The sequence below is a fragment of the Seriola aureovittata genome, chromosome 22 (genome assembly GCF_021018895.1).
Source record: "Seriola aureovittata isolate HTS-2021-v1 ecotype China chromosome 22, ASM2101889v1, whole genome shotgun sequence".
NCBI classification, from domain to species: domain Eukaryota; kingdom Metazoa; phylum Chordata; class Actinopteri; order Carangiformes; family Carangidae; genus Seriola; species Seriola aureovittata.
This window is the reverse complement of record NC_079385.1, coordinates 6,110,451-6,127,203: the sequence shown is the minus strand read 5'-3', so window position 1 is coordinate 6,127,203 and position 16,753 is coordinate 6,110,451. Positions and strand designations below refer to the sequence as shown.

The 16,753-nt window shown below is 40.7% G+C and overlaps 1 protein-coding gene across 1 annotated transcript; it reads right to left on the bottom strand.

The window, feature by feature from the left end:
* Window positions 1–915: 915 nt before the first annotated feature.
* Window positions 916–16,531, bottom strand: mapk11 (mitogen-activated protein kinase 11). Its single transcript, XM_056367967.1, has 12 exons — window positions 16,264–16,531; window positions 8,856–8,985; window positions 8,685–8,743; window positions 8,342–8,453; window positions 7,128–7,157; window positions 6,827–6,874; window positions 6,630–6,744; window positions 6,466–6,537; window positions 5,971–6,050; window positions 5,655–5,733; window positions 5,272–5,445; window positions 916–4,248 (listed from the first exon to the last, which is right to left on the bottom strand). Exons 1-12 carry the CDS (start codon window positions 16,374–16,376, stop codon window positions 4,175–4,177), a joined length of 1,086 nt encoding a protein of 361 aa, XP_056223942.1. The 5' UTR covers window positions 16,377–16,531; the 3' UTR covers window positions 916–4,174.
* Between the last annotated feature and the right edge of the window lie 222 nt (window positions 16,532–16,753).

The following is a 16,753-nucleotide window of genomic DNA, read 5'->3' as shown; positions in this document are numbered from 1 at the left end:
CAATGTGGGGGGAAAAAAACACCAAACCAAACATCTTGCCCGCTAACGTTACACCCCTATAAAAACCCTGCAGTATGTAATATTTAATTATTTTGCATTCCTTCTCTGATATTCCTCCAGGTTGATTTTACACTGATCATCACACCTTAATGGCCTTTAATGTAAACTTAATATTTGCATACTGTAACTCAACTGCATGGTTTTAGGATTTAAATTTATAATTTTTTTTTTTAATAAGAAAGGTTTGTTTCTAGAGTACCTGTGTTGCCTGTTCAAAAATCTTTCCTCAAGATTTTACCTGGCGGCAGGGAGGGCTCCCACTCAGCCCCAGGAGTGTGGTGATGAGGTCTGTATCACAGTCAGCATCCCAGTTAAGAGTCAAGACTCTGTGCAGGTAAAATCATTTCTTTATGGACCTCACTATGTGTATGGGGGTATTGTCATGTTGATCCAGGAGAGCCCCCCCCCCCCCCCCCCCCCCCCCCCCCCCCCCCCCCCCATCATAATGTTGGAAGCACATCCATCCATCTGTTATAACTATACCATCCAATCTACACTGGGCAAGAGGCGAGGTAGGTGGGCCTTTGGGGCTTAGCTGAGAGCGATGACTGCTTTGCTGTGACATCAAAAATTTGCAGAAGTATTAACAGCTGGTTTTAAGGCTCAGTTTCTGAATACAGGTTGTGTGCATGTCTCTGTGGACTGAGCCGTTTGATACTTTCACAGTATTAATATAGAACCTAGACCTGATCTATAATCAAAGAAGACATGGACATCTACCTTTATACAATTTGTGACCTTTAACTGAAACCAAGGGACCTCAAAAAACTGTCCACATACCTTCGACTATATACAGTGCATAAAAGAATGACTGAATGCTACAGAGAACATGTGTGACAAAAAAACATACTGACAAACAGAAATGATGGTGTTTATTCTGTTGAAGCCAAGACTTGCCAAGTCATGTTACCCGTTGATGATGAATGCAAAAATCATCTGAATCATTTGAAAATCAAGAGCTGTCATTCAGCTTAGTGATTTGTAACTCGTGGCTACAGCGGAATCACATGCCACCATGTATTCAAAAGACACCTTTAACTGGAAACATACATACATACAGTATACATATACATTCGGTTTGCAGTTTGATATTCAAATCCACACCACGTGTACAACATCCACATAAGCAAGTAACACTTTAACATTCAGAGCTCTAACACACTTTGACATTTTGCATCCAGTGTTAATGGACAAACTTGCACAAAAGGCTACATGTACCACTCCATTGTGAACCATTACAGAAAAAAATAGTTCAGATTATGTTTCCTTTCTTGTATTTTGTAAAAATTATTTCAAAATGGTAAATTGATGTTTAGTTGTACTAATGTTTCTTTGAGGTAGAAATAATCTAATTTCACTGAGTCAAACAGTTTTCCATCCACGACGATAGAGTGACAAACCAAAATACACATTAAATAGAGCTGTTTGTGCTGCTACTTGGCATTAAAAGGTCAGTTAGGCAAACTAACCTAAATAATTAACCCTGTTTACACCTGCCATTAGTACCCAACTTGAATTCAGACAGCACAGACTTTGAACACACCAAACTATATACCCACACATACAACTAATTTCAACTAACTAGGTTAAAATCGGAGCTAGCTAGCTATTTAGCTAACCTAAACAGCTACCAGTGTTGCTACTTTTCATTACAAGATCAGTTAACCTTGAACACTGCTTTACAGCAGTATACAGATTAAGGGTGTGTCTGGAGCAGTCATATAAAGAATTATTCATGAGCTGTCTGAGCTTTTTAGCACTGCCCTGGTATCTGACTGGTATTTGTGAAATTCCATTAAATTGACTTATTAGTCTGTTGTTCATCTCATATCTGCAGCAAAGTGAACCTCAAGCTTGAGTGCCAACCATGGTACTCCACACTGTTGTTATACAAGTACATTAGTATTAAAAATTTAATTCAACCTAGCTTACTAGGCTTGCTAACGTAAGGGCTACTTCTGCTGCTCCTTGACATTAGAGGTCATTTAGGATAAAAAACAAACCTAGAAAACATCCATATCCAACTTGTATCAACATAGTACACAGATTATGTTTAGAATACATCTGGGGCAGCCAAATATAAATTGGATTTATATCTGTTTATGATTTATAACACTTTTATCTCCTACAATGTCTACTTGCATCGGTTAATGACCACTCCATTTGTTCATCTCATATCTGCATCTACTTAAACCTCAAAAGACATTTTCTATCATCCACACTTTAGGTAGTATTTTCGTACTATTCTTATCAGCAGCTGACAGTTTAAGTATGCAGTTTGATGCATTAATTTGGCATCACAAAAAGCTCCACATTGAAAGTGGTTTGAGGAACTGGTCTTTTATAAATGGGTAGATATTTCTAATGTGTGATCTTAAATAGATTTGAACATGATCAGATGTTAACTACACACTACACACTACACTAAAGATGCATGATAAGACTCATGCCAGACTGTATTTTTTTTCCATTCTTATTCAAAGAACTCCTCTTTACCCCTTGACATTTTCAGACGTTCACTATTTAGTCATAAAACATTTGGTCTTTTGGCTCTGTGCAGTGTCGTTTAACACAACCAGATTATTTCTACCTCAACAAAAAAGTTTATGGAACTAAAACTCCAGTCTGCTGCAAGTTGAATGACACAATGTCAGTGAGGAAATCAGCAATTTGTTGTAATAATCTGTATAGCATTGAGCTCATGCTACTTATACAAATGTCACCTGTTCCCGATATGATTGTGGGCAAAATAATGTTGCACTAAGCAAAGAACTGCAGCAACATTGAAATACTCACGCATGAGGTAAACATCCCAATGCTTGAATACTGTGGTCACTAATGAATGTGTACAATCTGGATAGATTCCTTTATAATACTCAGGCATTTCGAACTGAAAACTGAAAAGAAGCTGCAGAAACATGACAGATCACTGGTGAGCTCACTGGTTGCCACCAACAGCCAAATATGGCTGCTTAATGCGAATCATCAGTCGCAGTGTTTGACCAGTCATTGTTTGGACGGAGCTACAGGTCCAGTGCTGTTACACACATTGTGGAAACTGTTTCTAACAGTTTACAAAATGCCTGTAATCTTAATTATTGTAAACACAAACCATGGCTGCATAAGACACAGCAGAGAACTATGGAAACCTGATGGCGTGGCGCCGAAGCCAACAGGTGATCAGAAATCAGCCATCAGCGGAAACTGTATATGAGAAGTGAGGTCTCACTGTAAACACAGACCTGCAGCACGGTCATTTTCTTCCAGCTTTGGCATATATCTATTACCTTGCTAATTAATAGCACAGTTGGTGTTTACTATTCTGTAAACAGGAGACGGATGGTTTTCATCTGAGAAAGAAGAGCAGTTTTTTTGTTTGCTTTTGTAATATATTTTTTACTGCGCGGAAAGGATAGCTAGGTTGAAAGTTGGTCACGTTCCTGGTAATGCCTCTCTCTGACCCTCAGACCGGTTTAATACCAGTGTGGCAGGTGCAATAAGCAGTCTTAATGGTTATAGTACAGTACCAGTAATATGCTGTAATAATAAAATGCACAAAAATCATGCAGTAGTATGCAGGCTAAAGCTGTTCTGTGACATGACGTGGCATTGCTGCAAGCCTTTAAACATGAATTCCATTATATGTAAGCAGTGACTGCTCATGGGATTTGTCATGATGAGGGACCAGATGGTTTTCCTGCTGTAGCTTTGGAAATCCTAGTGTACGTTTTTTCTTCCTTCGATACCCTTCTATCAGTCTGTTAACACAGTTCAGTTCCTTAAAGTTACTCCCTCATATGAGTCCTCACGTCCTGTGATGCCTGACGTAGTTGAGTTCTTCATTTTTACCCTTGCCGAGTGGAAACATAAGAGGAAGCAACTTTCTGCACTGGAGAGATCCTTCTATCTTAATCTAAAATGCTCCCTGTAAATTGTAATGTGCGCATCTGATCCTGTGGAGACCGTCCTACCCTGCTGCTCAAACACACTCATGACAGGTAATCGAACACAGTCACACTGAAGCAGGGGCAATGCAGCGTTTCCTGGCCACAGTCCTTCTCCCACTCACTGAGTTCGCGGTCCTTTTCCAGGTGTAGGTAGAGCAGAGGGAGTCTTACTGCTCCACCTGAAGGCTATCGGTCTTGCTGCCGGATTCTTTGAAGCTGTTCACCTCTTCGAAAACCAACTCTGTGCAAATGCATGTGAGAGAATTATATGTGTTAGGGGTTGAAGCAGTAAAAAAAAAGCACTATCTTGACATTTTATTGTCAAAACATGAGGTAATTAACTGTGAAAATCGAGGTATATTTCTGGTGCAAGCTTTATCCAGCGCTATTATATTTGTGCGTGTTCAGCTAGGTATACTAGTCTATATATACTAGTCAGAATTAAGATGCAAACAATGCAGAATTATCCACAGTGACTGTCATCTCTGGGGCATTTCACAAGCCATAAAATTCACTGATGAACTGAAGCATTATCATATTAATGATGTTGTAAATGGCAATATGTCAAAATCCACATCACTTTGGTGTTGCAGTCAGCATTCTTGCAACACCCATGCAAGCTTAAACTCATCATTGCATAATGTTCGCTTTAAATCTGTTGCATCAGTTTGTGCAACTTTTTCTTCTGCAAATCAAAAACTGCCCCACTACAACTGTTCGTAAAAGGAAGCGAGAGCATTAAACAGGAGGAAGACATTGGCTGGACATTTGAAAGTGCCATTGATATGCTACAATCATGTCATGTTTTTAATTTTGTCTTCTTCCTGGGACTATAGTCAACACATTGCAAGCGAAGAAAACACATGCAAATAGACAAAACACAACCAATTACACAAACAAGCTGCAAATTCAACACAATGGAAGTGTTTCCAGGGGACACAAAAAAGTGATGTACCCAGGCTGGGACACACACTCACACACACTTGCATGGATGTATGCGCATTTATTACTCGATGCTTTTAACTTGAAAGGTCACAAAGCATTGAACAACAGGTGCGTCTCAACCGGGTTCATCACTTGTCCCCTGGAGACATTTCCGTTGTCATATGAGTATTTGCAGCACGTGTTGTCAAATTGTTGAAGATGTTTTCTGAATTTGCTTTGTGTATTTGCATGTGTTTTCTTAATCTGTAGTGCATTGAGCTTTCATGGCCACTGTAGGTTTTAGACCATATATTGTGTTACTTTCAAATCAAAGCTATACCTTTCCATTCCTCTAGAGTTCGGTCTTTGCTCTCCAGTGTTTGATCGTAAGGCGGGGCCTCTGGCTCGTCATCTGGATCGTGGTACTGTGAGAAGTAAGGGTGTGACAGAGCCTCGCTGGCCGAGATCCTCCCATCGCAGTCCAGAACCAGCATACGCTTCAATAGATCAACGGCTAATAGAGAGACAGACACAGACAGACTTGTGAAAGAGGGCTGGGAAATGGTTAGAGATGAGTTTAAAGGACCAAAGGACCAAACCTGTATAAGTGAATTTCTCATTCACAATACAGAGAGAAAGCAACTTGAGCTTTAACAGCCTCTGTAACAAGGCTTGCAATTGAATTTAAGAGTATGGTAATCAAATCTGCAGAGCAGCACCCACCTAGTGGATTTGCTCCTCTAAAGATCTTTTCCAGGTCCTGCTGAGGCATGAAGGGCAGAGACTGGATGTACTTCTGTGCCTGCAAATAGAGACAAGCTTTCAACTCGTGGCATGTGACAATGTGGATCATTTGGTGTCAAACAGTCAGTGATCAATCACCCCAACTCTCACACATATTGACGATTAAACAGCCAATGTCATTGTCAACGGAATGATTGATGAATTAGAACAGGTTGCTTTCATCAGTGGAGGTAATTGTAGTGTCACTGAAGTTACTGTTCCCAATCATCCCTCTATTTGGTCTTCCCTCTCTTACATGTTCAGAGCAGATCTTCTTTAACAAGTCAGGTGTCGGAGTCCCAACCACCTCCATGATTCTCTTCAGCTGGTCAATATCTCAGAGAAGGAGGGGTCAAGGGCCATCAAGATTTTTGTGAAAAGTCTTCAACCTGCAGGATTTGACTCATATTATCTTGTCACACAGGAAATAAACTAAAACAGAAACTCTACTTGCTGAACACAGCAGAAAGTCAGCTCGTCTTCTCTAGACAGCACAAGCACCACAACATACAAAGATCAGTAAATCAAATTCGTTTTAGACACCGAATACAACAACCTAGATAATTCAGCCCTTTGTGATCGACCCTATTCATTCCCAGCTTCTCGCTGCTGACGCACCTCCCCTTCAGAAAGGCCTGGGATTGTAATGCAAATCCACAAGAAGTCTGCATCCACACGGCACTTTAAAGAGGTAATGGAAGGTTGCAAGCTGCAAATTGCGGTGGACTCACGCCATGCTGATTAAGGATACAATCAGAGCCAGGAAAAAGGACTTTTCCCTTCAGAAGCTCTCCCATAATGCATCCCACTGACCAAATATCAACTGGAAACAGAAAGACCAGAGGTTTAATAACATTTAATGAGCTTGCAAAAAAAAAATAGATTGAAAATGTCTATAGTTTGATGGCATCGTACCGTTCTGATTGTAGTGCATCCAGTTCAGCATGATCTCCGGCGCTCGATACCAGCGAGTCGCCACATACCCTGTCATCTCGTCATCTGTCTGTCTGGCCAATCCAAAGTCAAGGATCTGGAGAACAGGTATAGTTTATCTAAGGTATGGGGTTCATACTGTGAAGGATTTGCAGGTTTAAACTGAAGGTCAGTCTTACCCTCAGCTCGCAGTCCTCATTTACCGCCACATTACTCGGCTTGAGGTCCTGGAAAAGATAGTGAAGCAGACAAAGGAGGAGAGAAGCATGATTAGAATAAAGATGTACCTGCAGAGAGAGGGATGGATATGAATACAAAACTGCAAAACCACAATTAATAGAGGAAATACGAGGGGGAAAGCTGTCTGTTTAGAGGTCAAGAAAAAGAGGTTTATTTTCCATTTTGAATCAGGAAAGTGCTGCAACAATCTCTCAGACATGGTGGTCAAAATGGCAAGAAGAGCAAAGGGAAGGCACTCACTCGGTGGATCAATCCCGCTGAATGGATGTACTGTTCGGCAGGCAGTGGGGTGGGGCAGGAGGATGGGGTGGGGGACATAAAGGGAGACATGGGTCAACAGTGCAGTTCACCATATTAGCCCCTGCCGAAGGGAAGACTGCTTTTATCTATCCCATGGTAACCGGCAAGGCCGAACAGACAGCCAGCGCTGCCAGACTGATTCAGTGTCAGCAGGGAAACACAGGATACAATTCACAAAGAATAGCATAATGTCAATTTCAATACACTGTAAAATTCGAGTATTTCTGCAACACAGACTATGGTGTCCAAGTTCTGACAGACAGACTGCTGACAGACTGCATTCACATCAGTGAATCAAGCAGTTTATACTACAGTGATTTCTAACCAGGAGTTCCTGTTCCCCAGGAGACGAGGAAAAATGTAGCTGATAAATTACGATAAAAAAAAAAAATAGAATGAACATATAAAGTCAACATGATAAAGAAAATGCCAACAAAGTTAAATAGTCTTATTATTTAATATTTCAGCTATAAGCCAGCCTCAGTTTAACACTGATGACGGCTTGTCTTGTTGACTCAGCCACGATCGTGCACTTGATACAGTGCCCAGGATTTGGAGCTGTGCACACTGCCATTGCTTTCTAACATATCAAGTCAGCTGTAGAACCTGAACATTATTCAGACTGAGCGTGCATAAAAGCTAGTTAGCAAGCGAGCAGAGAAGTCCAATAAATAGTTGAAATAGTTAGCTAAAAATAATGGCTAAGCGGTTAAATATGCTACTTAGCTAAAAGTAATGAATAAATAGTGCAAGTATTTTTTAGTAATTAAAATATTTTAGTTAATAATAGATAAATATTCAGATAGTTAGCAAAAAAGTTATGGCTAAATAATTTAAATTTCAAACTTCTGCCACTTCAAGTTAGTAGCACCAAGGCAAACTTGACCAAAATGACCTAAACATTGACAGTTAAATTGTATGAAAAAGAAATATTTTGACATAATAATCAATATGTAATGAGTACAGTTAAATAACATCCAGTTAAAAATCAGTTCAAATTAAAACATTTGGTACTTGATGGGGTTAATAAGGGGGTACTTCTGAGAGGAAACAATTGGGAACCACTGGTGTAGTATCTGCATACTAACACATGCTGTATACTATGCTGCATTTAGTGTGGCATATAGCAGGTGTATCATGGTGGAATAAATTACCTTGAGGCCGCGGAGGAGCTGGTAAATTAAGAACTGCACGTGCTCGTCTGACAACCTCTGAAATTTGACGATGTTATTGAGGTCTGCACCCATCAGGTTAGTCACCAGGTAGCTGGAAAAGGGCAAAATGTATGTAGGGTGAACAGGGGGTGGGGTTAGGGGAGCTCCAGTTAGAGGAGAGCATGTTGATGCTGCCCTGGCAACCGTCAGACAATTCTACAAGACTATAATCCCCAGGATCATCTCCGTCACCATGCCCTTTAATAACAGAGTCATTGCATTTTTGGTGTAAGTTGGACAGCTGTGAATCTTGCAGTAAACATCAAGGGTTTAAAGAACGTACAGCTCATTGAAGTCTTCTAATGTTGCAGCAGGTGTGAAGACGTCCAGCAGCCCTATTACCTGCAGAGACAGAAACAAAGAAAAGTAAAGCAGATCAGTAATGGAGTGGAAACGTGCAGAGGGCTGTTTGTGTGTTTGCCTGTCTCTGGGTATTTCTATAAGGAGCACTAACATTCTCATGTTTCATGTGCTTGAGCAGCCTGAGTTCCCGGTACGAGCGGCGGCTGTGGATCAGAGACTGAAAAGGCCGGGACAGTTTCTTCACGGCAACCTTCTGCCTTGAGACCACATCATACGCCGAACTGGAAAGAGAAAACAGAGAGAGGTAAATATTAAAAACGTGTCTGTATGTACATCAATTGACATGACTTTGCAAATTTGAGGTTTTTTTTTCATTTAAACCCTATTGCTTTTGTTGGATGTGGGCAACATATGATACCAAAATTACATTTTAAACCAATAATTCAACATTTTCAATGCTTATTTGCTGTGAGTTAGACAACAGGACTGATACCACTCTCATATCTGTGCACTCGACATTAAGATACAATGAGAAGATGGTTGGCTCAGCTTACCATACAGACTGAAGACAGGTGGAAATAGCTGGTCTGACTCAGTCAGTACAAAAAACAAAGTCTAAAAATAGACTACTCTTTACCTGCGGGACAATAGCTTGGGTAGGTACAGTGACTTCCTAAGACATTGTTACTTTTGGACAGAGCTAGGTTTCCAGTCATTATGGTAAGGTAAATTATTTCCTGTACTTCAAATGAGGTACAACGTGTTAATTGGTGAACTACGGAGGTGCTGGTAGGTGGACTTTGGTGCTTTTGGATAGATGTAAGCTAGCTGTTTGCAACTGTTTCCAGTCTTTATTCTAAGCCAAGCTAATTGGCTGCTGGAGTGGTATCAATCTTCTTATCTAACCCTCAGCAAGACAGCGAATAAGCATCTCTCCCAAAAAGATTCCTTCAAACTTCAGCTGAGAGTATGTCTACATATTTGTGATAAATGTCTGAGAGTGGAAAGAGAGACAGACAGACAGGACAGCGGCGAGAGGGACAGTGATAGAGGATGTGGTGGAACAAGGGAAGTGAGGATGTAAGATATTGTATAATTGTGGCAGTTCATACCACCTCCCACTTTTGAAATGTAAATATCATTCCATATATCGAATGCTGAGCCCTGCTGCTGCTGCTGCTGCTGCTGCTGCTGATGATGATGCCACTGCCTTTGTGGTGCCAATTTCTTTTCAGCCTTGCCAGCTTTTCAACACATGCACTAATAATAATACAGCCATCAGAGAGCGGAACAGACAAACAGGAAGGAAAAATGAGCAATGCTGTTGAGTAAAGCAGAAACAGAGCAAGAAGCAAGAAGTGAAACAAGTGGACATTTAAAATAGGGTAAAGTGTGAACAGTGAAAGGTTTATACTGTAGGTTTAGAAATGATTCACTGTATTGTGTAATGTGACCATTAGTTTATATTCGTGAATTCTGATCACTTTAAGGGAAAATCCTTTTGCGGTGTGCAATATAATTTTTTTTTTTTTTTTTTACAGTGAGTAAAAAAATTAATGTCTATACTCTCTATACTATATTTTATTGTATTGTCGCTGTGATAACTGCCTGTTCTGCAATGGATTTCTCACTATCAGTTCTATATAGCCCAATGAAGAAGCCTCCAAGCCACTGTAAAGGAGACCGATGTAAACGTTTTGAAAAAAAACCAGCAATGGCTGCATGAAAAGTAAAGCAAATATGGCACGATTAGGGAGCTACATGATATTTTGGACGAGCAGTAGGCGATATGGCTAAAATCTTATCTTACAGTGTAGGAAATTTTATATTGCAATATCTCTCTCTATATATAGTGTATATATATAATGACATAATAAAAATGTTCAATTTATTTTGAATTTAGAAACATTTATGGATAAAATAAGCATAGAGGAAGATCTTCGGGCTTATCTGGTAAATAAACAACATTCATTCATTAGCCATACCAGTTATCCCTTAGGATAATGGGGGGGGGGAGGGCTGATATAGTATAGAGACATTCACACCTACAGGCAATTTAGAGTTGGCAATTAACTGCATGTCTTTGGATTGTTTGGATTGTGGGAGGAAGCCGGAGCACCCAGAGAAAACCCACACAGGAATGAGGAAAACATGTAAACTCCTAAGAGAAAGGCCTCAGCCAGGCGGCAGGTTCAGACACAGGAGTTTCTTGCTGTGAGGCGACATGCTAACCACTGCACCAATGCAACATTAACCTCTAAGCCAATCAAAGATATTAAAAGGACAGATACATTTTAACTGTATGGCAAAATCTTTGACAGCCGACAAAATTGATTCATGGTGTAAATTTCTGTCCTTCACAAAGCCACAAAGGAATAGTTCAACATTCATCCGCTATCTGAAGCTTAGCAGCATAAAAAAAGGCATAAAGACTGGAAACAGGAGGAAACAGAAGCAGAACCTCTCAAGATCACAAATTATATCTCGTCTGTCTGATCCCTACAAAAACAAAAGGTTTAGACCTACCCAACCCCTTAACCTAAGCTAACCGTCTCCTGTATCTTAATATTTAGCGTATAGACATGTGTAACCAGTTAACCTCCAGTCAACTGTGATCATGTAACTTAGCCACTCTCCATGGAGTACAAAAGGTGTAGTTAATACATTAAAACACAGAAAACTTGCCTGACACAATATGTTAGCGTACTACACAATACGTTTAAGCTAGCAATTGAACTGTTGAATGAAATTGAACAGAAAGGCTAAAACCTGGATGATCATGATGTCTCCCATGGAGGACAACAGCGAAAGGGGGGAGGTAAAGGCGGGAAATCGCCTTTATAGCAGGGACCCCACAGAAGTGAACGTAAGGATACAGAAACAGTTTCAAATGTTCCGCATGTTGACTCATGAGGGCTAACATATCGGGCTATAACCATTAGCACACATTTGTGTTATTGTAATACTACATATTATTGTTGTATAACTGACTGTTAGGGTTTTTTTTTAAGTAATATGAGGGGCCCATGACACATTTATTCCCCTGGGGCCCCTAGCAGCTTAATAACTGATGCAAAAACGGCAGGTACAGTATACTGTGTGGTCGCCGTGAGACAGTGTGAGTACCCACCAAATGATGCATGTCTCCTGTATTTTTCCACAGTATGAAACTCACTGTAAATATTACTGTATCATTTCATGATGACCTGTAATGCTTACATGCTTGAGTAAACTACACTCTTGCCAGTTGAGCGCATCCGTGTGGCTCTGCGGCTTGACATCACCTGCTGCCTGCCCGGATGTCCCCACCGGGCTCTAGCCAGGACAGCAGCCAGTCTCCTCCGTCCCTGACATCAACCAGGCCTCACCGCCTCGCTCACATACCTTCCTCCCTGCCATCTTCCATACACGGGTCTGACTGCACCACTCTCAGCACACACAGCCGAGCAAGGCATTGATTTCATTGATTTTTTCTCCTCCTTTATTGTCTCACGATTTTTTTTAATATTCCGACTCCTAATGCACCTCCGGTTTCAAGCATGTGGAGGGGAGGGGTAAGTAATATCTAATGTGAGATGATTCAAGTGCACTGATAATCCACCGCTGTTTTTAGGTACATTAACAATAACATCATAGCCCACATGCATCTGTGTCTCTTCAAGTGCACTGATGTGAAATGATCAGTCATCTATCCAATCACGATCAGCAACAAATCGGAACCCCAGTCTCGTTTTGTGCTTGTATCAAATTTCCAATCAAAAATCTGACAAGCAGCGACACAACCCTTTTGACAGGAGAATATGAAGCGGTCATGTTTTATTCATAGTTACCCAAATGAGAGGCTTTGTGCCAAATTTCTCGATTACAGAGCAGATGTTACATATGCAGACATGAGATGAAAGCAGCCTTGATCAGCTTAATGCATATTCTCTGCTGATGTTCAGTCTCGATTGGTCCAATATTGGCCCAGTTTATGTCTCAAGAAACATAAGCAGAAAAGAGACTAGGAAGCTGAGAAGACAATGAGTCTGGATTACACAAAGGGAGCTGACAGTGTTCAGTCTGCCAAACTTTTTGCCTCATGACTTATCAAAATTCAAGCGGCACTGCATGTTAAATTATTAAATAAGCTTTGTATTTATGATGCTTCTCTCTCTTGTGTTGTAATGCTGTAAAATCTCAATAGTCATTCCTCACTAGCCTAGTGCACTGTTTTCTTTCTAGACTCTGTTTCTGTGTGTTTCAGTTCTCCTTCTCCCAAGGGTGACTGGGGTATAACTTCTTCATGTCTAGCTATAATGGATTATACGAGCTTGTTGGATACTTGACCTCAGGCTCGCAGTCTCAAGAGGGTTGGCCAAGAGAACAAGCAGCCATTTGAGATAAATGATGAGAGCTGTTTTACTGCATATCTCAAGAAATAGACTATATGAGACTAACACCCCCCCCAATCAAGAAACCACACATACAGATGTCATACTCTCAACTCCCATCCCCCAGCCATTTACTGACCAAGTCTTGCCATGAGAAAGTCACTGACAATGGCTTGAGATCAACATTAAACAATGCAGGGCAGTGCTGGGTGGTGTGTGGAGGAAGGTCTTTGTGTGTGTGTGTTTAATTCAAAAAAGTGTTGCAGTAACTTGAGGCATTTCACTAGGCTCTAGGCATTATAGCAGATATGATGCCTTGAGAACTATAACAGACAGGAGGAGGAAAACACCTGCTAATCCTGAAATCTTCCAAACAACATAAACCAGCTTAATTCGTTTGAAAAAATAGAAATTACAATTGAATTTTTAAAAAACATATCCATGTACTGAGTCAGCTGTAACACGTGAACAACATGTTTTGCAACTGAGAGTGCATGAGAACTAGTAAGCTAGCAAGCAGAGATGTTGCACGTATCTTAAATTTATGAATAAACAGTTATATACATATAAATGAAAATAAATTAAGTAATAATAAATAAATAAATGGGGTTTAGTTAGCTTAAAGTAATAAATAAATGGTTTAAATAGTTAGCTAAAATTAAGAAATAAATTGTTTAAATAGCTAGCTAAAAGTAATAAATAAATGATTGAAACATCCTGTTTCTGCCAGTCCAAGTGATTTTACTTTTTAGTTTTATATAATTAACATCAACTTTAAAATCAGATGTAGAACATGAGCGGTGGAGTTGATGAAGGGTTAATGGGTCACAAATGAAAAGCTCTTATATTGATCACTGTTTAGTTGTATATGACACTAAACACTAATTTATCATAAAAGGGGGAATAAAGAGACTCCACAACTCTTGCCTTGTCTTCATGCTCGGTATAGTCCTATTCATGATCCTATTGTGAAACCAGAGAAGTTCCAGAAAGTGCCTTTCAGGGAAATAGATACACATGAGAATTGTATTACTATGATCAGAAAGACTTTGGCAGTGAGTTTCCCATTACACCAATTATCAGAGGCACAACTGTGAATGCCACATTGCTTAGGGCAGATTGTTTCGACAATCTGTACCACTGAATGGAGGCATTGAAAATACTATACATGCATTTGCAGCATGGGTGTTCTACATGAGAATCAAACTTTAACCTCAGCAGTACTGTGCTACAGAAACTCCCATGTCCATATAACCTTGAATCAGCTGAAAGCAAAGTCATGATTCTGATCCACCTCTCTGAATGTTTTGCTCTTGTGCTATTCTGAGCAGAGCATTAAAGCTGCAGTATATGCTAGATGTTTATGCACAAAATACTCATGTGAGAGCCTGAATCATCAAGTTGAGCTCCAACAGAGAAACACATCCCATCTGCTGCTAATTCAGTGTCTTAAAAGTGTCTTAATTAACATCTGACTTGAAAGGAACTTGGCTGCTGAGGTTAATATTTGATTCTCATTCTGGACACCCATGTTAACGCTTGTGTTTTATTTTCCTCTGCCACACTCCCACACTTATGTAACAAAAAGTTCTTACAAAGTCAGAATAAGATGCAGTAAATTAAGCTCAGTAGCTCAAACGAAAACTGTCAGTTATGGACACTTCTACACTTCCACAGAGAAAGCCCAAACAGAAAATGAGTGAGTGCTCCATCTGGAGAAATTTGGACTCACTAACTTTAAATCTTCTTCCTTTATCATCCCTTTTTGGTACAAAACATCTCAACATTTGGACTCCCTGTCGCAGGATTTGGGGACTTACAGCCTTGCAAAGCTGGCCCAAATTTTAGATAGTTCTCATTGTTGTCTGGAATGTGCAAATGTGCAGATATGAATGGATCAGCTTTAAAGCAGTTCTCAGGAAGGTGCCATTTCACCTGCAAGATAATGTCATTGCAAATAGATTCTTTATATATCTTATATTTATAGCTACAAAGCTTTGTGTAAATAGTTCTTTACCAACTTTTGGGAGTTTCTGTACATGATCCAGTGATTGGCCTAGCTGCCAGCATCAATCAATTCTTTGTGAAAGATTTTCTGGCTGCGTCTGGCTTTGCATTTAATTCTCACTGCCTTTATGAAGGTGCCAACATGCAAGGTTGCATAAAGCAGCCTTAATATCTAATTCATGTCTTGAAACTGTGATTATTCCTCTGGGATCAGTCATTTGAAAAAACAAACCATTCTCTCTACATTTCCTTAGGTAGCCATCAGCCTGCTATGAACAACTTAATTAATATCGAGTCTCGGAGGCGGTTATCACCATAGCACGTTGCCATGGCAACGGTATCCCACCAGCTGATATGGATTGGTCCAAAATTAAAGCAATTACATGTTGTAGGTTGACTATGTCTGCATCCATACAGACAGGAGGGTGGGTGTTCAGGTATATGCCAGGATTCAGGAATATGCTACAAGATGATGCATTCATTCACCTACTGCGGGCTCCAAGGTGTCAGACTTGCATTATGTTATCAACTGAGAGCAGCTGTGGTTTTCCCCCTCCAGATGTGGCGTGCATCTTTCGGGTCCCACTAGACTAACCTCTGCAGAGTTGCTCCTCATATTTAAAGCAGTACAGAGACTGTGTGTGTGTTTGTGTGTGTGTGTGGAGGGGCTGTGTATGTATGAGGCGGGGGGTGGGGGGGTGGGTGAGGAGTATTTGGGAAATTCCTGTACTGACACTGTCTCATTCTTTCATTTCCTGCCATCCATGAGCAGCAGACACTGAGCTTGTGGTTAAAAACAAGTCCCACAGACCTGTTCTGTCCTTCTGTGTGTCTGACAACAGCAAGTATAAAGAAATCTGACTCATCTTGCATATTAAATTATTAATATAAAAGAAATATTCCTATCATATTCTGCTTTTCCCTCAATATTGAGCCTGTAGCTGCAGAGGCAATGGGGTAATGATAATACGCCGGTAATAACAACAATGACAACAATAAAACCCCATAATCACTTCCCACAGGCAGCTTCATCCTGGCACCAGCAGACATGTACGCGTCGCTATGCTGGTGCATCATCACCAGTGTTCGGTAAATGTTATGGCTGTGCAGCCTCGCCCCGACACCCGCCCTGCGCGCACACACAAACACACACACACACACACACATACAAACACTCACCACACAGATCCGTAGGCTCCTGAGCCCACCGGCGTCAGGTTCTGGTATCGTTCCGGAACCTCCCACACAGTCTTGTTAAGCTCCTGCCGGTAAAAGCCGGGTCTGGCGGACATCTCTCCGAACCGTCTGCAGGGTAGAAAGGGGTGCGCGAAAAAAGGGGAAGAGACGAAGAATGGAAATGAAGGGAGGAAAACGGTAGATGCGACCGGGAGGCGCGGGCCGCCGTCTGCTTAGGCAAGCTGCTGCTGCTGCTGATGCACACGCCGCACCGACCACAGCCTCTCTCTCTCTCTCTCTCTCTCTCTCTCTCTCTCTCTTTCTCTCTCTCTCTCTCGCCCTGTCACCCTCACACCCCCTCTTCCTGTGGATACATTGTCAAAAAGTTGATATAATAGACTATCCATTACAGAAATGTCAAAAATATTATATCATATCATATCATATCATATTATATTATATTATATTATATTATAGCTGCAAGGTTCCCAGA